The following is a 27,741-nucleotide window of genomic DNA, read 5'->3' on the forward strand; positions in this document are numbered from 1 at the left end:
GCTATTTGATTAATCGAGTACATCGAAAGGCGTATGAACTGCTCGCAGTGCTTGTGGTTGGATTTTCCTACCGCAATCATGCGAACAGTTCAGGCTAAAAGACAACCAAGTGACGTGGTCGATGACGCTGCTTTGTTAATTATGCATCCCTTAAAACGCCCGTTTTGACCGTTTGGCACGCCTGCGTTCGGATCTCCACTCCCCGTTTTCAAGCACCTTCCCCTGTTACCACCCACAAACGCCTCATTCTGTCACTCAAATTAGTAGGCATTCGCTATTTTGCAAGCACACGATTTTCGACCGCACTGACTGGTTCGCGCATGCGTACTAAAACCCATACGCATGCGCACTAAAAGCCATACGCATGCGCAGATGTGCGAACATTGCTCGGAACGAACGTGCGGCCGCTTACGAGCGGCTCTGAATCAGGCCCCGATTCTCTCTTTACCGTTCTTAAAATTCCTCCCTTCAGCCTCTGGCTCGTAACTATGCTGTTTGGTTATTGCCCGCTGGTGACCTTATCTTAACTCTGTCCGGGAGTAATTTCTACTGCATTAACTGCTTTCTCTGGCTACTTCCATTGAGAGCACCCATAATTTTATTTCATTTTTTGCCATTTTTTTTTTTATTTACTAAAAACTGTTGTTGTTTTTATATTCCACTAGTGTTAGTTCTTAATAATACTCACTGCACCGATTCAGTCAGTCATTCTGTTATGTATATACTGCTTACTGCCTAGCCTTTGCAGCAGGAGAGCCCCTTTGCATTGTCAGTTACTTATATTCACTGCTGCTGCAGGTACCCTTGTTTAATTTCTGATTAGTTTAGTAGGTTCAGGTTAGTGCAGTTTCGTTTTGGGAATTAAGTATGTCACAGCTGGGGGAGGTATATAGGGTTGGGGGGATTTGGGAATGTTTTAGTTTGGGTTATAGGTTATTATTGTTGCTTTTTATTTCCCTTTCAGTTTTTATCTGTTACATCTGTATATTTTGTAAATTGTTCTCGATTTGTGACTCATTGTTTGATGTGGATGAAGTTCCTGGGATGCAGTGGCCTTCACTATACTTCGATCTCTTGTAGTTGTCCCTCTCTTTGTGAGGAGCGCTCACTATCATCTGGTATTATTAGAATTATCCTGTCACACGTGTATGTTTGAAAAACAAGAGATATGGTAAGAACTTACCTTTGTTATCTCTGTTTCTACGAAGTCCATAGGGTCCACAGGGTTGACCTTGGGGATATAGCTGGATCAGGATCCATGGGCACCACACAGTTAAGCTTTTAGCTCCCAGGATGCACTTGGGTCCTCCTCTATACCCCGCCCCCGAGCCACAGGCACCTCAGTTGGTAAGCAGCCTAGGCCGGAGGAGAATATGGAACAGAGAGAAGGAAGACTGGAACACACAAGAAACCATACTCACAGAAAAAGGAGACGGAAATACCGGTGACCAGCAACACAGCCCATTAGAAGCCAGGTGCGTCAGGGCGGGCGCCCTGTGGACCCTATGGACTTCGTAGAAACAGAGATAACAAAGGTAAGTTCTTACCATATCTCTTGTTTTCTACTTCAGGGTCCATAGGGGGTCCACAGGGTTGACCTTGGGGATGTCCCAAAGCAGTTCAACTAAGGGCGGGGACGCTCCTGTGCAGAAAGGAGAATCCTGCGCCCGAAGGATGCATCCTGAGAGGCAAAGGTGTCAAACGCATAAAATCTTAGAAACGTTTGAACCGAAGACCAAGTGGCTGCCTTACACAGCTGAACAGCTGAGGCACCACGTTTAGCAGCCCAAGAAGGGCCCACAGAACGAGTGGAATGAGCCTTAACAGAGGCTGGAACAGGTAAATGCTCTCGTATCGAAGCCTCCCTAATAACAGACAAAACCAACGGGCCAAAGTCTGGTTGTTGGCAGGCCAACCCCTCTTATGAAAACCAAAGAGGACAAACAAGGAGTCGGACTTTCGAACAGAAGCAGTCCGATCAACATAAACTCTGAGAGCACGGACAATGTCCAACGAAGTCTCCCCTGCTGTAAGATCAGGGGACTGAAAGGCTGGGACCACCAGTTCCTGATTGATATGGAACTTAGAGACAACCTTAGGTAAACACTCAGGACGAGTGCGAAGCACTGCTCTGTCCTGGAGAAAATAATTAAGAAGGGGGGACTACATGAAAGTGCCCCCAACTCGGAAACCCTCCTTGCTGAAGCAATAGCCAGGAGAATCCTGAGAACACCCCGGAAAAAAAGTCTGTACGTCCGGTAACATAGCAATTCTACGTTGGTACCAAACCGATAAAGCAGACACGTGCACCTTCAGAGAGGAAAGGCGTAAACCTAAGTCCAAACCCGACTGAAGAAAAGCCAGAATCCTTGAAACTCTGAATACCTGAGGATCATAAGTTTCTGGACTCACACCACTGAAAGTACGTGTGCCACACTCTATGGTAAATCCTTGCAGAAGCAGGCTTGCGTGCCCTCAGCATGGTGGAAATAACGGAACTAGAAAAGCCCCGGGACCTTAAGACGGCCGTCTCAAGAGCCACGCCGTCAAAGACAGACGACCCAGATCCGGGTAAAGGTAGGGCCCCTGAGACAACAAGTCCTGCCGCTGAGGAGGAAGGTACGGAACATCGATGGACAGACTCTGTAGGTTGGAGTACCACGGACGTCTTGGCCACGCTGGGGCCACCAGTACCAGAGTGCCTCCGTCCTGATAGAACTTGCGCAGGACCCAAGGCAGAAGGGATATCGGAGGAAACAGATATGCCAGCTGAAACGTCCATCTGACCTACAGAGCGTCCACCAGACTGGCGCCGTCGTCCCTTGTCCTTGACCTGTACACGGGCAACTTGTGACTGTGACGAGAGGCCATCAAGTCCATCTCCGGCAGTCCCTACTTGTCCATGAGTAGTTGGAATACCACTGGATGAAGCGACCATTCCCCTGGATGCACGTCGTAACAGCTGAGGAAGTCTGCCTCCCAATTGAGGATTCCGGGAATGAAGACTGCAGAGATCGCTGGAAAGTGGTACTCCGCCCAGGTTAGGATGTGAGACACTTCTGCCATCGCAGCCCGGCTGCGAGTTCCACCCTGGTGATTGATGTACGCCACCGTGGTGGCGTTGTCTGACTGCACTTGCACCGCCCTTCCGTGAAGAGTGGTGCCGGCCGACTGCAGAGCCCTGTACACGGCTCTCAGTTCCAGAACATTAATGGGGAGAGCCGCTTCCTCCGCTGTCCAACGACCCTGAAGTGACAAGGAGCCTGTCACCGCCCCCCAACCCCGAAGACTGGCATCTGTCGTGAGCCGAACCCAGTCCGGGATCCAAAAGGGGCGAACCTCGGGAAGGTGAGCTGTTTAAAGCCACCAATTCAGGGACTGTCGTACATCCGGAGATAGCACCAGGGTCTGTGACCGGATCCGGTGAGGCAACCCATTCCAGTTTGCTAGAATCAGCCTCTGCAGAGGCCTGGAGTGAAACTGGGCAAATTCCACCATGTCGAATGCCGACACCCTGGAACCCAGCACTCTCATTGCCGAGTGTACCGAAAGACTGGCACAATCCAGGCAACTGCGTATCCGCAACTGTAGGGAAGATACCTTTTCTAGAGTTAGAAAGATCCGCTGCTGATGAGAGTCTAGGAGGGCCCCCAGATGGACCCTCTGCTGAGATGGGATCAGGGATGACTTCCTCCTATTTATTAACCACCCGTGCATCTGCAGACAAGCCACCGTCAGTTGGAGATGTTGCAGCAGAACCTCCGGAGAGCTTGCCAGCAATAGGAGGTCGTCCAGATAGGCTAACAACCGTACCCCCTGGTTCCGAAGGTGGGCAGCCATAACTGCCATCACCTTGGTGAACACCCTCGGCGCTGTGGAGAGCCCGGAACTGGTAGTGACGGTGCAACAGAGCGAACCGCAGACACCTCTGATGTGACGTTGCTATCGGCACATGGAGGTAAGCGTCCTGGATATCCAGGGAGACCATGTAATCCCCTGGTTCCATAGCCAGAACCCCTGGTTCCATAGCCAGAATTATGGAACACAAGGTTTCCATTCTGAACCTGGGAATCCTGAGAAACCTGTTCAAAGACTTTAAATTTAGAACGGGTCGATGGGAGCCATTGGGTTTCTGTACCAGAAACAGCAGAATAGTACCCCATCCCATGCTGAGATTGTGGAACAGGTACAATGACCCCTGCAGTCAGCAAGGAGTCTATAGCTTCCCTGATCAGCATAGCCTTGGCTATGTCCTGAGAAGGACTCGTGCAGAAAAAACTAGTGAGGCGGTCTGCGCCGACAAGACAGGGCTGGGAGACCACTTCTCGCACCCAGGCATCGGTGGTGGTATTGAACCAGCTCTGGGCAAAATGAAGAAGTCGGCCTCCCCTCTGGGATCCCCCAGAGGGAGGCCCGTCCCATCAGGCGGAAGGCTTATCTTCCTGTTTGGAAGAGGGACGCCTGGCACTCTAAGCTTGTTTCTTGGACCTAGCCAGTCTATCCACGATCCTATCCAAGTCTCGACCAAAAAGTAATTCCCCATTAAAAGGTAAGGCCTCCAGGCCCTTGTTTGAATCAGCGTCTGCTCTCCAGGACCTCAGCCATAAGGAGCGGCGGGCATGCACAGCCGCAGCCGACACCCTAGAGGTTAGCAGACTAGCGTCCAAGGAAGCTTCTCCAATATAAGAAGCCGCATCACTCATCTGTCCTAGTAATGCCCTCTGGACTTCCTGAGTATCCTCAGGAAAAGTGTCCCCTAAGGCATTGGCCCAACCCTAATGGCCTTAGCCACCAGGAAATGGCCCTGGACGGGCGAGCAATTGCTCCCGAGAGGGAATAAATAGACTTAAGGCAAGCCTCAACCTTTATGTCCGTGGGATCCTTTAACGAGGAAACTGACTGTATTGGCAGCGTAGCACTCTTAATAAGGCGTGTGACATGGGAATCCACCGCCGGTGGAGCTACCCACTTCCTACAATGCGCCTCCGGGAATGGATAATTGGAAGCCAACCTCTTTTGAGGCACAAATCTCTTACTGGGTGTCTGCCAAGCCACCGCCATATGATCCGTTAATTGATCAGATAGGGGGAATACCGCCGAAGTCACCTTAGTTTTTTTTTTTTTTTTAAACTAGGGAATTTCTACTTAGGATCAGGTGCCTCATCCTCTATTAGGAGAATGGCACGCACCGCCCTAACCAGAGCTCGTACATTAATAGACGACCGAGATTCCAACTCCTGAGCCGAGGTGTACGAATCGGAGTCGTCCTGGACATCGCCCTCATCTGAGGACCCCTCAGTGTCCGAAATCTGCGCCGCATGCAACTTATGTGCACGCTTAGACGCCCCTGCAGCCCTGTCATTGTGCAGCATCGACTGAAAAGTCGAAGATGCAGCTGCCAGACTCTGGACTGAACTGGAGAGCACGTCCACCCATGGTGGAGGAGCTGCCACATTGGTCTGGAAAGGCACCACAGACTGTTGTGTAGCAGGAGAGGCCTGAAAATAGATAGGCAATCCTGAATAAGGGTCCACAGTCTGTGACCCAGAGGAACTCTGCAATAATTGCAGGGTACACTGGTAATGGGAAATGGTAGGCTGGGACAGAGTCCTCGTAGGGACAGCAGACGGAGCCGCAAGGCGGTCCGCCAGAGACACCAGCACCTGTGAAAACATAGCCCATGGTGGCTCCTGTGTCATAGGGGGTCTGGATTGACCAGGAGTCAACTGACACCGCTCATAAAGGCCATCCAGAGATGCCTCTTCCCTATGTGATCCCGCAGAGCAGCGCCCGCAGGAAAACAACACTGGAGTCCCGGAGTGCTCAACTTCACCCTCAGACATAACCAAATATAATGTACAGACAAAATATATATGGCAATAGAGGAAAAAAGAACTGCACTTCCCTGTGTGCTGAACAACAGTCCTGAATATGGCACTGTGTAGCACACAACTGTATGTGACAGACCTCACAAATACTTGATTTATATATGTGAGGTTAGTAGAAAAGCCCCTCCTCCACACCTGTAGGGCTAAGGAAGAAGGAAAGAGATAGATATAAGCTGACAGTAATAAGAGAAAAATACAGACAGCAGCACTAGCAAAAGTCACATACCATGCAGGAAGATATACTCACTGCACCTTTACACTACACTCAACCGCCCAGATTCAGTGTCTGGGAGGGCTATAGTGCTGTGTACGCCGTCCTAACAGGGGAGAGGTACACAGGGGGACCAGTCCGCGTGCTCCCTGAGGGATCTGCGCTGCCACATGTAGAAAAAAATGGCCGCCAGAGACCTCAGAGGAGGAGTGGCCGAGTGAACTGCAGCTCAGGGACGCTAGACATGCAGGCTGAAAAGCGCGCTGAGCTGAGGGGAGGAGCCGCTGAACAGGGAAGGCTTCCTCCCCTGGCTGGCCATTAACCCCAGGGATGCTGGCTTCCCGCTTGCCGGTTATCCCTGGTGGTCTAGTGGTCCCACGGGTTATGGGGGGGCCCGCCGCCACTGCCAGCAGCCTCCGGTCTGTCCCCAGGACCGGTGGCTAAAGGACTGCATTTAAGGTATTCCGCGCGCCGCTGCTAGCCAGCGACGCGCGGCTTACCTGAATCCCTGGCGACTCCGGCAGCAGTCCTGGGAGGTAGACAGAGTCCGGCTAGTACGGACTCTGTCCTCCCGCCGCGATCCCCAGATCAGTACTGGCGTCGCGGCGCCAGTCGGGGATCAGAGCGGCAGCGTGGGCGTCTGTACAGACAGCCCTTCGCTGCCGTCTGTAGTAAAAAGAGAAACTAAAATAAATAAAATCTATTAGAAAATAAAAAGCTTCTGGGGGCTGCTCCTGCAGCCCCCCTGCGCAGTGACAGAGTCCGGCCGGGCACCAGCTTACACTGAGGTGCCTGTGGCTCGGGGGCGGGGTATAGAGGAGGACCCAAGTGCATCCTGGGAGCTAAAAGCTTAACTGTGTGGTGCCCATGGATCCTGATCCAGCTATATCCCCAAGGTCAACCCTGTGGACCCCCTATGGACCCTGAAGTAGAAATATGCTAGAATGTTCGGGGTGTCAACAATAGACGTAAGCACTCTGGTCAAACAGTCCAAAGAATATGGTAACGACATTACCTGTCTAACAAAGTAATTTGATAAGCAGTAAACTTTCTCTCAAAAAGCCATGCATAGGCTGCTTTTCCTATGTCTATCACCCCTTCTCAATAACTCTTAGTTTGCTGCCAAAATATCTATGGTCTAATATGGGACCAAAGGTATTTCAGATAACGCACCACTTGATTTAGATTTGGATTTAGCTAGTCCCTGTGGACAGGTCTTTTGAAAGTGATACCCAACCTGGTTATTACAGATAGTCCCTTGCTGTGAATTAGAAACATTTTTCTGACAATACTGGGTCGACCTCAACATTTGTGGCGTGGGATGAATTAAAAGCTTTCGTACAGGGGACTTCGCTGAAACTAATGGCCGAGCTTAAACTTTTATATAGGAAGCGAGAGGTGAAAATTGAGTCTATTTGTCGAGACTTGGAACTAGCATATTCGAGTAACAGACTATGGTCCCCTAGACATACTTGGCTGTCTTCTCAAACTGCCTAGACTGGACATCTTACAGACAGAGCTAATAGTCAGCTAATGTTTACATCAGACTCTCATTGCACTTATGCTGACAGGACAGTTAACTATCTGGCTCATTTAGTACACACTGACCACCCCTATACTGTCAGAGCTGAACTGCAGTGGAAAGTTCGGCTGCCATGACTACTCTTAAAATTGCTGATTTTTTTATCCTTTTATAAAGCTATGTATGCGTCCTGGTTGTCCTGTTACCATGCCGATTTGCTGTCTTATGTTGCTGCTGCAAATCTCTCCTCTCTATCCCCAGAAGCTAGTGCTTTCTTAAATGCTCCCGTGACCTTGGAGGAGGTGGATGCTGCAATTAGGTCCTTCCCTGGGGGATATGGCTCCAGGTAATAATCCTGGAGTTCTATAAGAAACATGCTTGTTTTTTGTTCCTAAACTTTGGAGCTCTTTAATGACCTGTATGCTGAGGGCTCATTTCCCTCCTATATGTCTAAGGCAATGATTATTGTGCAACCTAAACCTGGGAAGGATCCTAGGCCCTCCAATTCATATCGCCCTATATCATTGATCCCTACTGATGCTAAGATTTTAGCGAAGATCGGTCTATTCGACAGAATCAGGCTATAACCACTATAGTCCATCCAGACCACACTGGTTTTATACCTGAGCAATCTACCTTGGTGAGCATTGTACGCTTCTTTATCCATTTGCAGGTCTCCCACGGGGAGGAGTCCACCTCGGTTATTTCCTTGGATGCCACTAAAGTGTTTGATTCTGTGGTGTGCCCCTTCCTGTGGGAGGTCATGCAGTGATTTAGTGTAGTCTCCATTTTTTTTCAGAGCCTACTGCCCGGGTCTCTATTAAAGCTGTGTCACCTTATTTTCTGTCTCGAGGTACAAGAAAATGGTGTTCTTGGTCCTCCACCCTTTTTGCATTAGCTATTGAACCCTTAGCCTGTGTACTATGCACTAATTCAGATGTTATGGGGCTTCAGTTAGGTGGTAGCACGGACACAATGACATTATGCGCTGATGAACTTTTACTCTTTATCAGATTTTACAGTGTCTATGCCTACTGTCCATCATCTGATAAATGAGTTTGGCGTATAATTCTAGTCTCACCATCAATTGGAATAAATCCTACATTCTTCCTCTTAGGGGTTCCTGTCCTGTCTCTCCATTGTTGTCTACCCCCTTCATTGGGTTAGTAGATTTAAATATTTGAATTATTAATTCCCCACATGATTACAGTACCTGGAATGTTCAACAGCAATTCACTTATCTTAGGGATAAAACACATTCTTAGTGTAAAATCCCCCTTTACCTGTCAAATTAATTTGGTAAAAATGGTGAACGGGCCCAAATTTCTCTGTTTTTCAACAATTCCCTGTTTTTCTCCCACTATCTTTGTTTAAGAAACTGAGTAGACTCATTTCCTCTCTGGTCTGGATCAACCGTCGAGCCCGTATCCAGCTCAATGTTTTCTTACTTGGTCCATGTTCGCTGGAAGCTTGGCATTACCGCACTTCAGATTTTGTTATTATGTGGCACAGTTGGCACACTTGCACCTATGGTTACAGAATTACTCTTCTGACACTCTGCACACTTTACTGGTTGCACAGCATCACCGGGACATATACCTCTGCAGAGCCTATATGGTGGAATAGCGCTTTGGTGAGGTCCCTCTTTGGTTGCACAAGCAATTAAAATTTGGGCTATTAGTCACCAACCTGTTGCACTTCCAGGTAATTAACCCAGAAACTAATTTATGGAATGTTAAATAATTGGGCCTGATTCAGCAAGGATTGCAATTGCAAAGCTGCATGCAGGCAGCTTTTCAAATGCGATCCTTGCTATTAGGCAAATGTAGCAGGAGGTGTATGACACCCTCTGCTGCCTTTGCGATCCCAGCACTGCGACGGGATCACCATCGCGACAGTCAGTGGTCGCGATGGTGGACGGCACTGGGCCTCAGGCCAGCTGAGTAAGCCTCAGCTTACTCAGGCTGCCCGGCTTGCGAGCCCAGGTCACTGTGTTGATCGACGCAGATCCTGCTGGGCTGGCCACTCCCGGAAAATGGGATGGACATGCCGACGTTTCCGGGAACACCAGTTGACCCCGCACCGCTCCTTAAATGCCTCTGCCTGTCAATCAGGCAGAGACATTCAAGGGTCTGCACGCAATTCCCGATAATCGGGAATCTGCGATCAGCAGTGCACCTCAATGAGGCCCATTGTCTGAACTCTTCTCTCTTCAGTCTAGGGTGATGTGGAGTGACTGGGGGGGTCTACACTGGGGCGAATGTATGACAATTATACACTTAAATCTTGTGCTCAACTTCGCAACAAGTGTCGGCTCCCTTCCACTGAATTTTATAGATACCTACAGCTCCAACATGCCCTGATGGCTCAATTTTCAGACTAGCTACTCAAGCAGTTTCTCACCTTTTGGCTCCAGTAAAAATCTCTCCTGTCTATACTCCTTACACATGTTTGCTCACCACTCCACAGTGTTAGCAAGTCTTAGACTATGCTGGTAGTCCAATCTGAAGGCCTGATTCAGAGCCGCTCGTAAGCGGCCGCTCGTTCGCTCCGAGCGATGCTCGCACATCTGTGCATGCGTATGGGTCGTAATGCGCATGCGCCAACCAGTCAGTGCGGTCGGAAATCGTGTGTTCGCAAAATAGCGAGTGCCTGCTAATTTGAGTGACAGGATGAGGCGTTTGTGGGTGGTAACAGGGGAAGGTGCTTGAAAACGGGGAGTGGTGATCCGAACGCAGGCGTGCCAAACAGTCAAAACGGGCGTTTTAAGGGTGTGCATAATTAACAAAGCAGCGTCATCGGCAACGTCACTTGGTTGCCTCTTAGCCTGAACTGTTCGCATGATTGCGGTAGGAAAATCCAACCACAAGGACTGCGAGCAGTTCAGACGCCTTTTGATGTACTTGATTAATCTAATAAATAGCGGAGATGACATATGATGCGAACGGCAAAGGGGCGTCTTTACAAAATAGCGAGCGCATGTTTCGCTCAGACATAGAGGCGTCAACAGACCACAAAGAGCGAGCGCTCAATTTAAATAGCCGGCCGCTTTTTCTGAACGAGCGAGCGCAAATAGCGTCCGGCTCTGAATCAGGCCCTGAGTCCTCTGTGCAATGACACATGGACTATGACACTAAAGAGTCCGTGTGACTCTGCAGGTTGGGCACTGCATCCCGACAATCGGAATTCCGGCAGTGGAATCCCAACGGTGAAAATGCAGGCGACTTTTGGCAAGTATTTTAAGGCTAACCCTAACTCACCCTGCAGCCTATCCCCATCTCCCCCCCACAGCCTAATCCTAACCCTCCACTCCCACAACCTAACCCTATTCCTTACCGTTTAAAGTTGTCTGTATTTTGACCCATCGGGATTCCGCAGCTAGTATAGTGCAAGTCGGTATTCTGACTGTTGGGATGCTAACTACTTCCCATCTCTACTGCTTTTATTCAGTTCCAGCAACTTAAATTGCTTTTGTTACATAGAACTTATGAGGTCTGTCCTAAATGCTAGGACCCCAGTGGCACTTTTTTGGCATCTCTTGTGGGACTGTCCCCTGGTTAATACTTTTTGGTGTAAGGTTACACATGCAACCTCCTCTAATTTTCTTCCCCTTCTGGTCTCACACCATCAGTGTGTTCTCTTGGGATTTTAGCTGATGATATAATAGATAAATACACTAGACAATATATTACTCACCGCAAGTTACCTAAGGTTTGTGTGGCTCACACCTGGATGGCCACCTTGTATCCTGAATTCAGCGGTTAGGTCTCCCTGGTCAATGCTACCAACACCCATGAAAAATACCTTTATATTACTCGGAATACCAAATCCAAATTTAAACAGATCTGGAATAGATGGCAACTATATATTTATGCTAAGCCACAAGTCCAATGCCTGGCCACCTAGTTGTTCTCTTTGCCATTATAGACTAATGTATTGGTGTGTTGCTCAGATATCCATGAATGTGCATTATATCATATGGTGTAGCTTTACTGCTCCGAGGGCTGCTGTATTCCTGGGACTCCACCCTTTTATTTCTCTTATATGTTACATTCCTTTGACACTATATATTCATATCTATATATTGTGTTTTTATTTATGCATCTAACATGGAATTACTGGTTGATATCTTATTTGATTCCTTTTTTGCATATTATGTTTATGTCTCTTCCCAAAATTTGTATATGCATGCATACTGTATAAGCTTTTGATTTAATCTCTATATGTCGACGGCTCTTTACACTGTGTAAAAGACTGTCACAATACAGTTATGATTTTTCTGTCTATGCAATTGTAACAGGTTTGGTATTTATTTCTAGTTTTTTTGTTATTCATTCTTTTCTTTTTTTTTTTTGTAAATCAATAAAAAAACCACTCAATTTAAAAAATGCAAATAAACTATATTTACTTAGTTTGATGAAATCCACTGTTAAACTAGGAGCACACTCCTGAGTTTTTAAACTTCAAATTGTTCTGCTGCTGCAGGTGTTCATGCACTAAACAATACGATTAATTAAATATCTGTATAAATATTACAGACTTGAAACCATACTGATGTTACTCAGTTCATTGCAATTGGTTGGCCTGTGACTAGCATAAAAAGATAGGTGTGCAATTTCCTGTATTACCAGTCCTGTAGGTTCAGGTGGCTGTCCATTATAAAAATAAAGACTTCAATGTTTTCAGGAAATTTAATTGACCATAGCTTCAGCCAATGAAACTGCAGTAATTTTATGAAAACCTAACACAGAAGACTTGGGTGGTGCATAGAATACACTTGGTGTTATGAGCTTTAAAAAGTCCCAACTTATCACACATAAATGCTGATTGTTTGAAAGAGATTTCTATATGGGGAAATTTTTATTTTGCTTAATTAATAATTGTGGGTAGCTAAAAAGCTTTTAGTAGAACCAAGTGCGACCCAAACACTGCACATCTATTACCAGTGACTGATTTATTAATTATTTGTTAGTGTAACACAAGTAAATATGACTTGCCTCACTTCACATATGTCCCACTGGGTTATGAGAGTCCCCGAGACCTGGCAGTCCTCCGGACAGGCCCATCTGTGGGTCTACACCTGATACTTTTTCCTCTTCACGCCTCTTCAGACAGGCAGCCTTGGGGTTTAGGTTCCGTTCTATGAAACAAGGATGTTACTAGTTGTGTAGAGTGGTCTAAAATTCCCTGTAGAAACACATACTATACTTGTATACGGTGGTTACCCTTACCATGCAGACATTGTAACCATTCCCCATTAAGCTGTAAATGATCTTTCCCTTAAAGTTAACTACATAACTGTATTTGTTAGGGTGCAATTAAAGAAATAAATTACATATTTTAATTGTATTTTTAAATAAAAGTAGTATATGGCACCAAGCATTGAAGAGTTTGCATCAACTTTGCCAGATGCATACTTAGAGGAAAATTCATGTTTCCAAAGTCAAACCACCATCTATTCACCATTCTCATCTGATGTTATCTAACTTCCTTTCATTCAACCAACAATTGAAATGAACGTTTAGCTCAGACATGTAAAATCACGCAGCAAATATACTGACAGCATGTTGAAAGGATAAAGACAAAGACAGTAATAATATCAAGGAGTATCGGGAGAAAGTCGATACAAGAGGAGTAAGTAGCAAACGCTGACATTACTATGGTCATATGCAAAATGGAAGAAGCAACAAATATGAACTGATAGGAGCAAGGGAAATGGCTTCCAAGAACGGAAGACGGAAGGAAAAGTTAAATATAAATACTGCAGTTTAATGAATTAAAAGGAGCTGAGACATTGTGTGCACTGAAAGGTTGAAGGCTCTATGAAGTAAAAAGCAAATTCAGTGTGTGCTCTGGAGTTAAAGTGTATACACATTTCAAGGGAGAATTAAGTATAACATACACATAATATATAATGATTAAGGTTAGGTGATTAACTGTTACTAGCGGGGATGTAAAATATATGAAAAGTGGTTATAGTGGGGGTCATTATGTGTGCTGTATTTAAACCTTACATATACTAATTGTGTTATTTAAGACCCCATATTCCAAAGAACTCTGTATAATCCCTCACACCTAACTCATCGTGGGGGGGATTCATTTCAAAGCAATGTTGAAGGGAGCTCCCGAAGCTATTCAATTCAGCTCGCTGTTTGGGCGGGCTAAGGATTTCTTCCCGTACCCTCCTGGGGGTGCGAGGAGAAATCAACAAAAGTGCAGAGTGCACAGCTGTTTACCTGCTTAGCGCGGCGCTAATAGCCGTGTGCCCGGCACTTTAGTCAGATAATGCTGGTTCTCGCGCCTAAACACTCAGGTTAAGGCGTGAGAGCCGCAATTCTCCGAAATAATAGTGCACTTAAGTTAATAGCTCCGGGAGCTCCCTCCCGGAACTATTCAATTTGCATTGAATTGAATTCCGCCCATGGTTAGCTGGCTCTTTAAATTAACCTTTTAGAAGGTTGTTTTATTCCTACTCTTTGACCCTCTTGGACATCCTTTGTGATAGCAGAAGAGTGACAAATAATGAATATGTTTTGCTGTGGTAACAGTAGGCAAAGAATGATTGCAATTGCAACCCTGCTAAGCTAACACAAGCAATGCATTCAAAAGAGAATAGGTGGTCATGTTTAAGAGCAGGCAAATAATGATATTCTTGAGAAAAACAAAGCTGGTAGTACGACAGGTGACATGCAATGGTTGCTGTGTTGCAATTTGTCAGGGAAACAAAAAGTAGGTTGGGTGGCAAAGTAGGAGTTAAAAGCATTCAGATGATAAAGACTGATAAAATTAGTGGTGCAGGAAAAATGAAAATTTAATGGAATGTAGATACTGTGGACTGTAGTGGAGGATACCTCGCACTTGCTGCTCCAGGCTCATTATGACCTGTACGGCCTGCTGTAGGATGATGAGCTTGGTCTGGGCTTTGTCGGCTTTTAAATGCATCTGCACCATGCGGCCCAATTCCTTGAAAGCCTCATTGATGTCACGGACGCGCACTCTCTCTCGCGCGTTGTTTGACATCCTCCTCTCACGATCTCGTGTGTCCTTCTCCTCCACAGTGTTGCCCTCCTCCTTACTGCTTCCTCCGCTGCTGGACCCCAGGAAAGTGAACGGTTAAATCGGGGGAGGGTTAGCTCAGGGCCCCAATAAACCTTTCATTACCAGGGGTGCCATGTGAAATCTTATGTATGTGTGTAAAAAATATATATATATATTATATATACACACACACATACACACACACACACCCATACATACAGTGGCATCTAGAATCAAGCAGTGCAGTTTATATTGTCTATATACAGGCAAGATGATTTATATGTAAGGGTTTAGGACCAAATTTGACCTGTGTACTTTGAAAGCTCACATATAAACAATTCAGAAAAATTGAAGGGATGGTTATGAGAAATGAAAAAATATAGGGCTCGATTCAATTGAGCACAAATTAAATAGCTCCGGGAGGGAGCTCCCGAATCGATTCAATGCAGCGTGCTGTTAAGAATTTCTTCTCGCACCCCTCCAAGGGTGCGAGCAGAAATACGACAAAAGTAGAGGCGCAATGCTGTTTTCTGCCCTTAGCGCCGCGGAAACAGCATCGCGCCACGAAGTTTAGTTGGAGAATGCCCATTCTGGCGACCAAACACCCTGTTTAAGGTGCGAGGGGCTGGAGAACGGGCATTCTCCGACCTAACAGCAGGCTGAATTGAATAGCTCCGGGAGCTCAATCCCGGCGCTATTTAATTTGCGTTCATTTGAATTGAATACAGTCCTATATCATTTCTGCAAGACATGCTTAATGAATTTCCCTTCATAAACGGGAAAAAAATATTTAAGCTATCTAGCTAATGTAGGAACAGGTCTCATAGTTCCACATTTTCTGCACCTTTCTTCTTATAAATGATATGTGTTTCAGATCTTCTTGCACAACAATTTATTATATTTATATATATATATATATATATATATATATACATACACACACATACATACATATACACACACACACACACATTATATATATATATATATATATATATACATATACACACACGTACATGCATACACGCACTCTAACAAAACAAATTAGAATCACTTTGCCTGTATATAGACAGATGTGTAACGGCTCTACCTGTAAAATATCACAATTCTTATTGAATATGCCACTGGAATGTTTTAATCTTATATTCAAATATTTGAATCTTACAGTATTAACTGATCGCTTTATATAGTGTTTTGTCCCTGTAAGCAACTGTGGTAATGATAAAGCTACAAGTCCGAGCACTACACTACCCAGTTTCAATCTCTACAATTAAACATTTCAGTTATAAAGTGAAGATTGAAATATGTAATTAATTGTTGTATTATTTTCTTTTCCCTGCTATTAAATACTACAATAATTACATAATTACAAGCATTAGGGTATTTAAGTCATTATAAAACAGGTAATTAAAAGATATAATAAATGTAATTTTCGTTGTGCATTTTCACAAAAATCTTTACACTTACACCATTCTTCTCTTTATATTTGTTTTTAAAATTTTGCTACATTGTATATCCTATACGATCACATGATGCCCATTACAGTGCTAATAATTTCAATATTTCTATTAGTACTATGTAATATTGTCTAAACTACGACTGCCCAATCATATTAGACTATATAAGTATACTCCACATATAGAGCTATGTATGCAGTCAGTCTAAACTAGGCCACGCTGAGGGCCTTATTTATCAAAGAGAGTTATCATTCTCAACAAGTGATAAAACTAGTTTGCATATGATAAATGGTGCTCAAGCCAATCAGCTCCCAACTGTCATTTTGCAAACAGAAGACATTTAGGAGCTGATTGGCTGGAGCACCATTTATCATACGTAACGAGTTTTATCACTTGTTGTGAATGACAACTCTCGTTGATAAATAAGGCCCTTAGGAACAAATTATACAGTGCAAAGGGCTCATGGATCCTGTGACAATAAATGTCAATGCCATAAACAGTTGCCCACGTTTACTCTCTGCTGAAACTATTTAATTTGGGTATGATGGTAATACATTAATTATTAGGTAAACAGTGGTACCTTTTTACATCCAGTAGGCATTACACAGCAGCAGTAGCTGGGATCTCTTAAATGTGTAGCTAGTAATGTATTTTGATTTGAAAAATTATAAAATTAAGGGATAACATAGGGTAGCTAACCAATCAGATGTAACAGGATTGTAATTATCTAAAGAAAAAAAACAGTTGTTTTTTGTTTTATGAAATAACAGATCACCAGTTCAGCCTATCATATAAACAACTAAATAGATTATATTCCACTCAGGAGTACAATCATTGAAACATTCACTATTATTCCTTCCAGAGCAAAAAAAAATTAAAAATAGCGAGGGTCCGGTATGGAAAAAAGCACTTTTTGTTGCTATTACGAGAGCGAATTACCTTTTCTAGCCACTTCAAATTTTTTTTTCCAATAAATGGCTCAAATGTAAATAGGTGTACAGCCTTTATGTGATAAATATATGCCAAATACTTCTTTCACCTCAAGTGTGTAATGTGGACCAAAAATTATAGGAGTATGCATATGAAACTCAAACTCTGTTTAAAGGTCTCTTTTTGCCACAAAGTTTAAGTAGAGCTGGTGCAGCATGTAACAGAAGCACTGCCGGTACCACATGTCCCAGCTGTCGTCTTGGAGGAGCAGTGAGTGCGAAGCCAGTGGGACAGGATGTGTGTTGGATGGGGGGGGGTGAGATGGGACAAGGACTGGAGAAGGTAGGGGTTGGAGAACTGTCTGTGAGAAGATAGTCAGTGGTAGATTTGGGAGTAGGAAAGGGATATGGTAGCAAAAGAAGATGAAGCACTGTAGAGAATGACAAATATGATGTAATTACTATGTATTTAAGAACTAAAACACAAAGAGCAAAGCACAGGCCGAAATGTACCAGCTTCTATTTAATGAGCGGTTGGAATAGCAGAGGAAGCATCCATACACCTCACCAAGAACAAAAATTAGATTCTGGAAAAAAGAAAGTCTGCAGAAAAAGGGAGGTATTACTCTGAGAAGGAACAGGCTTTAGCATGCACAGCCCAGATACACACACACACACACACCTTTTTTTTTTTTTTACAAGCTCAAGAATCTTAAGTACAGCATTCATAAGTAACCCTTTCTCTGACGCATTTACCTGTAGGCCTGTTATATTATGAATTGTGTCTTGAACCTTTTTAGCTCTTGTTTGTGTACTGATATTTTACATTAATAATAATAATAATAATATTTTACATTAACTCCAACAATAGAATATTATGAATATTCCCCATTATAATATTAATAAAAAATGGGAACATTTCTGCTTAAGACCTGGTGAACTGAAATGCTGCACCATAACACTTAAAATGTGTCACATTTGGGTAGAGGGGCACATCTGTATTAACCATGAACTTCATGCTAGCCCATCTCCAGCTGCAAAACTAGGGGAATGTAATAGTTTGACTCCCATGCTGTTCATGCAAGATCCCAGTGCTCCCAACAAACTTCCCGCAGGCCCAAAAAACAAAGCAAAAGGTATCACAATACATTAGCAAGCAGGGAGTGGGACGGGAGAATATACATGTATTGTTCAGAAGCAAAAGATTGAAGTAGGAGGGGTAACTCTGCATGTATATCCCTAGGGTGGAGGGCAGATGAGGATGAGAAGGGAAGGAGAGACAGACAGATCCGTGCCCCACTGCTCTCCCATCAGGTCCCACTCACCTCGCACTTGCTGCTCCAAGCTGAGGATGACAGAAACGGCCTGGTGCAGAATTAGAAGCTTGGTCTGCGGCTTCTCACTGTTAAGGTGCAGCTGACACATCCGCCCCAGCTCTTTAAATGCTTCATTGATATCTCTGACACGAAGTCGTTCTCTGGCGTTGTTGGCCACTCGTCTCTCCTTCTCACGTTCAGCTTTTTGCTCTGGGGGAAGGTTATCATCCTCATCGTCTTCATCTTGACTAAAGGGGAGTGGCAGTTAGGATGACAGGTTTATATAGAAACTAGGGAGACTTGGGGGCTATTAAAAAACACACCACCACCAGAATACACCCACAAGACACATAACAAGGTGGCCCTACACTTGCAGTTTTCTAAAAAGAAAAAAATATAGCTCTATTGCCTAGGTGTAGATGACTAGCCCCAACATTGCATAAAAAAGAAAAAGCTACACATCATCATTTATCACTGTGGTGTATGCCTCCCGCCCAGAGATTTATGAGACCTGTTGATGGAGCAGCGTGTCCGGCTTCTCTGGGATTTAGAATCTTTCCTTTCATCGTCCGACAGATCAGCTAATGATCTATTCTCTTCATCCTCTTTACTTTCCCTTTTAATCTCCGGTACCCCAGACGACACAACTGTCCTGCCCAACCCAGGGAGTCCTGCAAAGACAGAAGAGTAGAGACTGAATATTTCATATTACTGCAATACAGCTGACAGTTATAGAATACATTCACAGGAATTGTGTTTAAAGCAATTCAGAAACAGACCTCCTGAGAAAGGTGTTAAGCAATTGACAGAAAACCAGTTTTAACACCATGATCTCCAGTTTTTTAAATTAAAGTAAAATGTGGATGTAGCCAAGTTAACAAAAAATAACAGCAAAATGATGGTTAAAAAACTTAAAGCAATTTAAAAATTGTAAACTTAATGATGTAAGAACAAACCAATTATAAATGTGATGCTCTCTTTTAATTAAATGCTAATGTACTTGTGATGTTTGATAATATTAAGAATATGAATATTAAATATTAATGACTGTGTAATTTAATACAGTTCTCACTATACAGGTAAAAAATAGTTAACACATTTTGTGCTTTAGTCTAATACAGGCTGAGTCTCCCATATATAAATATTCCAAAATACGGAATTTTTTGAGCATGACTGAGATAGTGACATTATAGGATTTTCTGATAGTGCTTTCTAATGGATCAATGTACACAAACTTTGTTTAAGGCACAAAATTATTAAAAAATATATATTATTACCAGCAGTCTATGTATGCAAGGTGTATATGATACATAAATGCACTCTGTGTTTAGACTTGAGTCCCATCCCCCAAGATATCATTATGGTATGCAGATATTCCAAAATAAGGAAAAATCCGATATCCAAAATACTTCTGGTCCCAAGTAGGGAAGCCAATCCCAGGATAAGCATCGACAGGATCCCGGGTTTTAGAGCAAAAAAAACCGGTGGGAATTCAATCCCGGGATTGCTGCCTCAAATACCGGAATTTTCGGGACTAAGATGCACACCTTGTTTTTCGCCCGGGACAGCGGTGAGCACTAGTTCCGTCGGCTCAGACGCTGCCCCCCAGGTCTCCTTATGCTGTGCGGCTGCGTGTGACAGAGTTTACTCTGCGCACCTGTATGCCGGCCCGCCCCCTTGGGAACCTGGACTAGAAGGCTCCGTGGAAGAGGTGACTGCTACTTAACTTGCAGTGTTCATCCCTTTACAGCTGTTCATACTGCAGCAGTGAACAGAAGAAGTCTTAATGCACAACTCCAGGAGATACAGGTGGCAACGGGAGATAAGATAAAGAGTGGATCAAAGGGCAGAAAATATCTACAGGAACTTAATAGCCATTTCAATGAGCTTAATGTCTGTGCAGAATTGAAAAAAAATTAGATGGATTGGCCTCCCTAGTCCCAAGCTTTTTGGATATGGGAGACTCAACCTGTATTTAAGTAATTATATAGTAGCTCATCTTTATAATACCAGCTAAAAAGGAAGTGAGAGCATTAAACAAGGTGGAGGTTTTGGATAGGAAAGCATGGAATAAGGGAAGCTGAGCATAGAATAGTACACACGGAATTGAACACAAACCCTCCAGCTACTCCTCTAGTGGTATAGCAAGGGTGGCATTAAACTACAAAGTCTACCGATAATACACATCTGTGTAATAGTGTATGTTTTGTATGGATTTGTACCATTATGTGACATTTTAGTGTGTGTTTAACCACTTAACTGACAAATTCTTTTTACAAAAACCGCTCAAATTGTCGGTTTCTTTTAAGATTGAATTAGGTCAAGAACATAATTTTAAACTTATCCATCACTATTTTATTTGAAAACATTTTTTTTTTTTCTTTTAAACCCAGTATACCATAAAAATAGCAAATTTTATGTTATACTGTAGTGACGGCCATTGATAGCTGTACCATCAATGGTTCAACCATCGTTCGAAGCCATCAATTGTTCAGCCCGATCACTGTGGCCAGCAGTGATTGGGACACATGAGGACTTGGGGAGGCGGAGGTGAGGCAGGAAAGGAGTGGGAGGGGCCGCCGGGGTACATAGCAGCAGCCGCAGCTACCAGAGCCGCCGCTGCTGCTGACTACACAGTGATCTTACGGATCACTGTGTTCCGGAGCCGCAGCAGGAGGGTGTCCCGCTAGCGGCCCGGATACATAGCAGCAGTGCCGGCTACCAGAGCCGCCGCTACTGCCTCTTACTGTAATGGCTGCCCGATTACCGCGGGTCACAGCAGCAGCAGCAGCGGCTACATGAGCCGCGGCTGCTGCTTCTAGGGGGGTGCCGCCGGTGCCCGATCACTGTGGCCAGCAGTGATCGGGACACAAAGGAGGCGGCGGCGCAGGTGAAGAGGGACCAGCAGGTCCCTCTGAGATGGACGGCTGCTGGAAGTTAACTTCCAGCAAGCCGCCCACTGTGTGTTTCTGATTGGTCGTATCAGATACGACCATGTCAGGGAAAGCCCAGTCTGGCATGGTCGTATCTGATACGACCGTGCCAGGCAAGTGGTTAATGCCATGCATGATAAATATTGAAGTAGTTGGAACACTTGCAACTAAAATACATTCAGTTACCGAATACAGGGTATAATTCAATACATACAGCTGGTAAAATAAGTATTGAACACATCAACATTTTTCTCAGTAAATATATTTGTAATGGGGCTATTGTAATGAAATTTTCACCAAATGTCAGCAACAACCCATGCAATCCACACATGCAAAGAAATCAAACCATAGATATCCATAAACTATGTGTAATAATGTGAAATGACACAGGGAAAAAGTATTGAACACATGAAGAAAGGGAGGTGCAAAAAGGCATAGAAAGCCAAGACACCAGCTGAAATCTATCAGTAATTAGAAAGCAACCCTGCCCCTTGTCAGTGCAAATTAATATAAGCTGGTTCAGTCCCAACTGATGGCCTATAAAAAGGTGTCTCATTACCAAGGTGTCACACAAAAAAACATCTCATAATGGGTAAAAGCAAAGAGCTCTCTCAAGACCTTTGCAACCTTATTGTTATAGGAATTACAACGGTTTCTATATGTGCTTCCCACTTTTTAAGGGGCCAAAAGTAATGGGACAAACTAAACAATCCTAAATCTAACTTTCACTTTTTAATACTTTGTTGCAAATCCTTTGCAGGCAATTACAGCCTGAAGTCTGGAACGCATAGACATCACCAGACGCTGGGTTTCATCCCTGGTGATGCTCTGCCAGGCCTCTACTGCAAATGTCTTCAGTAGAGGCCTGGCTTGTTCTTAGGGCATTTTCCCTTCATCGAGTGAAATGCATGCTCAATCGGATTCAGGTTAGGGGATTGACTTGGCCATTGCATAACATTCCACTTTTTAGCATTAAAAAAACTCTTTGGTTGCTTTTGCAGTATGCTTCGGGTCATTGTCCATCTGCACTGTGAAGCGCCGTCCAATGAGTTCTGAAGCATTTGACTGAATATGAGCATATGATATTGCCCAAAACACTTCAGAATTCATTCTGCTGCTTTTGTCAGCAGTCACATCATCAATAAATACAAGGGAACCAGTTCCACTGGCAGCCATACATGCCCACACCATGACACCACCACCACCATGCTTCACTGATGAGGTGGTATGTTTTGGATCATGAGCAGTTCCTTTCCTTCTCCATACTCTTCTCTTCCCATCACTCTAGTACAAGTTGATCTTTGTCTCATCTGTCCATAGGATGTTGTTCCAGAACTGTAATGGCTTTTTTAGATGTTGTTTGGCAAACTATAATCTGGTCTTCTTGTTTTTGAGGCTCACCAATGATTTACATCTTGTGGTGAACCCTCTATATTCACTCTTGAGAAGTCTTCTCTTGATTGTTGACTTTGACACATGTACACCTACCTCCTGGAGAGTGTTCTTGATTTGGCCAACTGTTGTGAAGGGGTTTTTCTTCACCAGGGAAATAATTCTTCTATCATCCACCACAGTTGTTTTCCATGGTCTTCCGGGTCTTTTGGTGTTGCTGAGCTCTCCGGTGCGTTCTTTCTTTTTAAGAATGTTCCAAACAGTTGATTTGGCCACACCTAATGTTTTTGCTATCTCTCTGATGGGTTTGTTTTAATTTTTCAGCCTAATGATGGCTTGCTTCACTGATAGTGACAGCTCTTTGGATCTCATATTGAGAGTCGACAGCAACTGATTCCAAATGCAAATGTCACACCTAGAATCAAGTCCAGACCTTTTACCTGCTTAATTGATAATGAAATAACGAGGGAATAGCCCATACCTGTCCATGAAATAGCTTTTGAGTTGATAGCCCCATTACTTTTGGTCCCTTAAAAAGTGGGAGGCACATATAGAAACCATTGTAATTCCTACACCGTTCACCTGATTTGGATGTAATTACCCTCAAATTAAATCTGAAAGTCTGCAGTTAAAGCACATCTTGTTCGTTTAATTTCAAAACCATTGTGGTGGTGAATAGAGGCCAAAATATGAAAATTCTGTCAATGTCCCAATATTTATGCACCTGACTGTATATGCTGCCAGTGTTATATGTGCCGACTGAGTTATGCTTCGGCCAAAATAAATTTGTAGAGCTATAATACAACAAATTGGGTGATGCTGCTCTATAGATGGAGACATAATTATTACTAAATGCTGAAGATCATTATTGCTGAGGGATGAAAATAGTTGTGCTACTAAAGACTGAGCCATATATACATTATTACCGGAGGGCTGAAGCTGTGGCTATCTGTGAATCAAATATGACCAGCATTAGTTGCTAACTTTGCCTATTGCAGATTCCATATTGTGGATTACAAAACACATGCATGGAGTAGGACAGTGATCACTTAGCAAGAGAGTAATCCATCGAAAGAACTGCACCTACAAGTAAATGACTGATTAATCTGGGATATTCCTAGTCTGTTATACTATAGTTCATAGTCTGTAAAATATTATATATTGCTATTGCATTATATATGCTTAGGTGAGTGATCCTATGTATATTTAAAGTATAACGTGTTGAACCTGAGAAGGACAAGCCCCAGTGGAGTCATTGCCAGAGAGAGAAAGGGAAGATCCACTGGAGCTGCCGTCTCTACTGTAAGGTACCATCTAGACCTAACTTATCTGTGCCCATAGCAACACCTGGGGTACCACATTTATGTAAAGAGAAATTATTATATTTTTAACCACAAATTTATTTACACTAGTTTAAGATTTAATGCATCTAAAAATGGAAGTAATTGTATATTGTAAACATTATGTTGATTACATAGAAACTACCACCATTATAGGAGTTATCCACTGATTAATGAAATGTAAAAAGTTACTTTTTTGTCTAATCAAGGATAGTCCTAAAAGATTTCTTCTTTCGTGAATATGCTGGTATTAAGATTTAATCCCTTACTTATTTAAGCATTTAAAAAAAAAAAATATATATATATATATATATATATATATATATATATATATATATAAAAATCAGAATTTTAGAACATGTAATATAATTAAGATGACAAAATGTTCTTCTGTCTGCTCCTAATGTTGTGGTTCCATAATTACCAGTGTAGGAATCAGATTGCCGGGTGAGGTCAGGCAGAGATCCTGGTTGTGTTGGTAGTGTGACTGAGTTGTGAAGCAAACTTGGGGTATTTGGGAGACTATCCTCTGCTTGGGATGTTACCTAACAGAAAGGAAACATAAAATTATTAAAAATACAATTTAAAGTTTCAAATCTAAACTAGATGTATCGGTTTATAAATATTAAATACGTCTCAATCTGTAAAAGAGGTTAAGGCTTCCTTACCCCATTTAGACAATTGTCAAGAGGGACAGTTCAATCTGATACTGCAATTTGCTAGCACAGAAGTTGATTGTCATGACTAGTAAGTGCCCAGAAAGACAAATATGATTATCGGGAAAACTGGAAATTGGTTGAGATATAAAGTCATTACAGCGCTGGCAGGGGTGATATCTCCTAAATTGCTAGAGTCCCTAGCATTAAAGGGAGAGAACTTTAGGTGACAGCCTTAAGTGGCAATGGTGAGCTCTACTACTTCATGTTGCAAGCCCCCACAAAAATTGCATATTTTGGTTTTTACATTCCCAATTTCTTTTTCAAGAGAAGAGTAAATTCATCTAGAAAACTGTTGAATTATAATTCAGAAATGCTCTGTCCTAGTAACAGTAATCCAATTTGCACTTTAGATCCTTTGCTTTACCTATACTGGGTTCTTCCTCTCTGTGAGCCACATCTTTGTATAAAACTAAACTATACAGTAGTTCTTTGGTGTTGCTCTCATTTACAAGAAATCGGTATGTAATGCCAGCAGACGGGACGCCTCCTGTCAAAATACCGACAGCGGCATCCCGATGGCTGGTATAATTATACTTACCCTCCCCACTTCCCTCCTGATGGGGGCGGGCCATTCACATCATTAGGCCCCGCCCCCTCATGGCAAAACGCCCGTGAATCGCGTCATTAAGCCCCGCCCCCTAACGACGGATTGCGGATTGAAGGCAAGTTTCTCCCCATTCTGCCCACTTCACTAGGAAGTGGGCAGGATGCGGGAGAAGTGCCTACACTGCAGGGAGTGCGGTGGGTTACCCGAAAAAACAGGAGAATCCTGCGACTTTCGGGAGTGTAGGCATGTAAGTTGTAGATGCCTTTTGTGCAACAAACCTCTTTTGCTCAAGAACTGGCAAAGGTTCTGGATTTATGGAGAAATGGCTTTGACTAGCAAAACATGCACCAAATTTATGGTCATTAATTAATTATACAGAAGCAGTAATGGTGTGCTTTTTCAGACATGGCTCATTTTGTTGTTGAATAAATAATAGTATTATACCTGTTATGGTTATTTGCCACATGAGTTTGTATTGATCAAATTTTAAAACTAAGGGCCGTATTCAATTTGAGGCGTTAAGTCCGGATTTGCGGTAATTTACCGCCGATGACGTCATTATCGCCTGTTTTAGTTTTCCTCCGTATTCAATTTGAAAGACTTTCTGCCTAGGCGTTAAGTCAATGCAGTAGGCGGTAAAGTATCGCCTATGATTGGCAGGCGTTAAAAAAATGCAGAATTGTGGTTTTGGGGTGCAACATTTCGGGAACCCCCGTGAAGCCTTCAGACAGTCCCCAAAAGGTAATCTGTGTAAAAAAAAAAAAAAATTAAGGGCACCCCAAAAATTTACTTTGAAACGGGGCGAAAAAAAAAAAAAAAAGTTGGGGTACAAACTTAAAAAATAGCGAACTTTACTCGGGGGGGGGGGGGGGGTCCCCAAGTATGCCCCAAGTGTTTTTTTGGTTGCAGGTGTTTGCGGCAGGTGGGTTTTTCACGATTTTTTTAAGTCACTTTAGCGACTAAAATATGCTGACCCCATTTTGAAGTACCCCAAATTTTATGCCCATAGTTGTTATGCCCAGAAAAAAACTGCTAAATGCTCTTCTGCATCCTTACTCAAAGCCGCATTTATGCACCTGCCGCGGCTATTAGAAACCCCGACTTCCTTCAGTAGTTAAAAAACAGACCACGTGGGAACTTTCAGTAGCCGGAGCCAATCAACGGCCGATCTACAGTCCGCGGCCGCTGATTGGCTCTCGGGACTGCCAGCTCCGTGGAAGTGCCGTCAGCTGGCATTCGGGAGCTATGAGTATGTGTGGCAACACACATACTCATAGCTAGTTCGTGGGTCGTGTAATCGTTTATTTATTTTTTGCCAAGTACGTGGATTATTGCGGAGACCAGCGCAAGGCTATAGGTGACTATGAAATCTTCCTTGCAGGGCCATGTTTTTCGGATATTCTACTGGAGAAGGGGACAGATTCATATGGTATAGGTAAGTATGTGTGAATGGGTAGGTGTGTGTAATAAAGTTATAATGTCACGGTGTGTGTGTTTTGTCTTTTTTTAACTATTTATTTTACAGTGAAATTACAGGTGCCGCATGTCTGCTGGCACTTGTAGTTCCACAAGTGCAAAATGGTAGGCATGCTGGCATTTGTAGTTCCACTGTAAAGTACAATAGTGTTACATTATTTGGCCCCCCTATTACCCCCATACCCACCGCTCCAGGGGTATGGGGATGAGCCCCAGGCTTCAGCGTAAGCCTCTGGTGCTCGGGAGTGGGGGGACCCTTCTTTGGGGGGTCCCCGACTCCCCCGAGATCACCGGCTTGAGATGACCACCTTGGGGTGTAATGCTTTGGACCTGGAGCCCCGGTGATTGGGTCTCCGGGCTGTGGCATTACACCCTGGTCGGATGGGTCTGGTGCTGGTCTTAAATATAGGGGGTACCCCATGTCTTTTTTCCCCCCTATATTTAAAACCAGCACTAGTCCCTGCAGCCTGGTCTTGGTTTCTAAAATATGGTGGAACCCTACACATTTTGTTCCCCGTATTTTTGGCTTTTGGGGGGGGACCTTGTGTCATTTTTTTTTTAATTTTTAGTATTTTCAGAAAATATTCTAGGGACCCCCCTAAAGATGTGTAGACATGAGGGATCACTATGGGTGCCCCCATTTTTATCTCCTGAAGAAAGTCGGGTTGTTTAATAGCCGTGGCAGGAAAAAAGCTATTTAAAAACCCGATTTTCTTTTGCAGGCAAAAACAGGGGTACCCATAGTGATCCCCCATGTCTGGACATCTTTAGGGGGGTCCCAGGCATATTTCCCGAAAATTCCCATTTTTTTTCGTAAATGAGGTCAAGGGTCATTTTTAAATAACAGGGATTATTTTTAAAATTAACTATAGCAAGTGAAATAAACTTTAGATTTGGGGTTTAGGGGTGCAGGCTTATAAAAAATTTGGAATGCCCCCTAAAAACGAAATGATCCAAAAAAAAAATGTAAAAA

At 43.7% G+C, this 27,741-nt stretch overlaps 1 protein-coding gene across 8 annotated transcripts in view; it reads right to left on the minus strand.

Moving 5' to 3' along the window:
- TCF3 (transcription factor 3) overlaps window positions 1-27,741 on the minus strand; it is a 185,313-nt gene that overhangs the window by 14,673 nt on the left and 142,899 nt on the right. For 5 of the 8 annotated variants that reach the window (XM_088474292.1, XM_088474293.1, XM_088474285.1 and 2 more), the window contains 4 exons: window positions 24,451-24,571; window positions 18,873-19,032; window positions 18,371-18,609; window positions 12,619-12,761 (listed from right to left, as the gene is read on the minus strand). In XM_088474292.1, coding sequence (XP_088330418.1) covers window positions 12,625-12,761; window positions 18,371-18,609; window positions 18,873-19,032; window positions 24,451-24,571 — 657 coding nt within the window. In that variant the 3' untranslated portion in view covers window positions 12,619-12,624. Of the gene's footprint in view, window positions 1-12,618; window positions 12,762-14,472; window positions 14,712-18,370; window positions 18,610-18,872; window positions 19,033-24,450; window positions 24,572-27,741 lie in introns of all 8 variants that reach the window. The other 3 variants (XM_088474290.1, XM_088474289.1, XM_088474288.1) reach the window with 3 other exon arrangements.

This window comes from Taudactylus pleione, unplaced genomic scaffold, assembly GCF_031769625.1.
Source record: "Taudactylus pleione unplaced genomic scaffold, aTauple2 ptg000152l, whole genome shotgun sequence".
NCBI classification, from domain to species: Eukaryota; Metazoa; Chordata; class Amphibia; order Anura; family Myobatrachidae; genus Taudactylus; species Taudactylus pleione.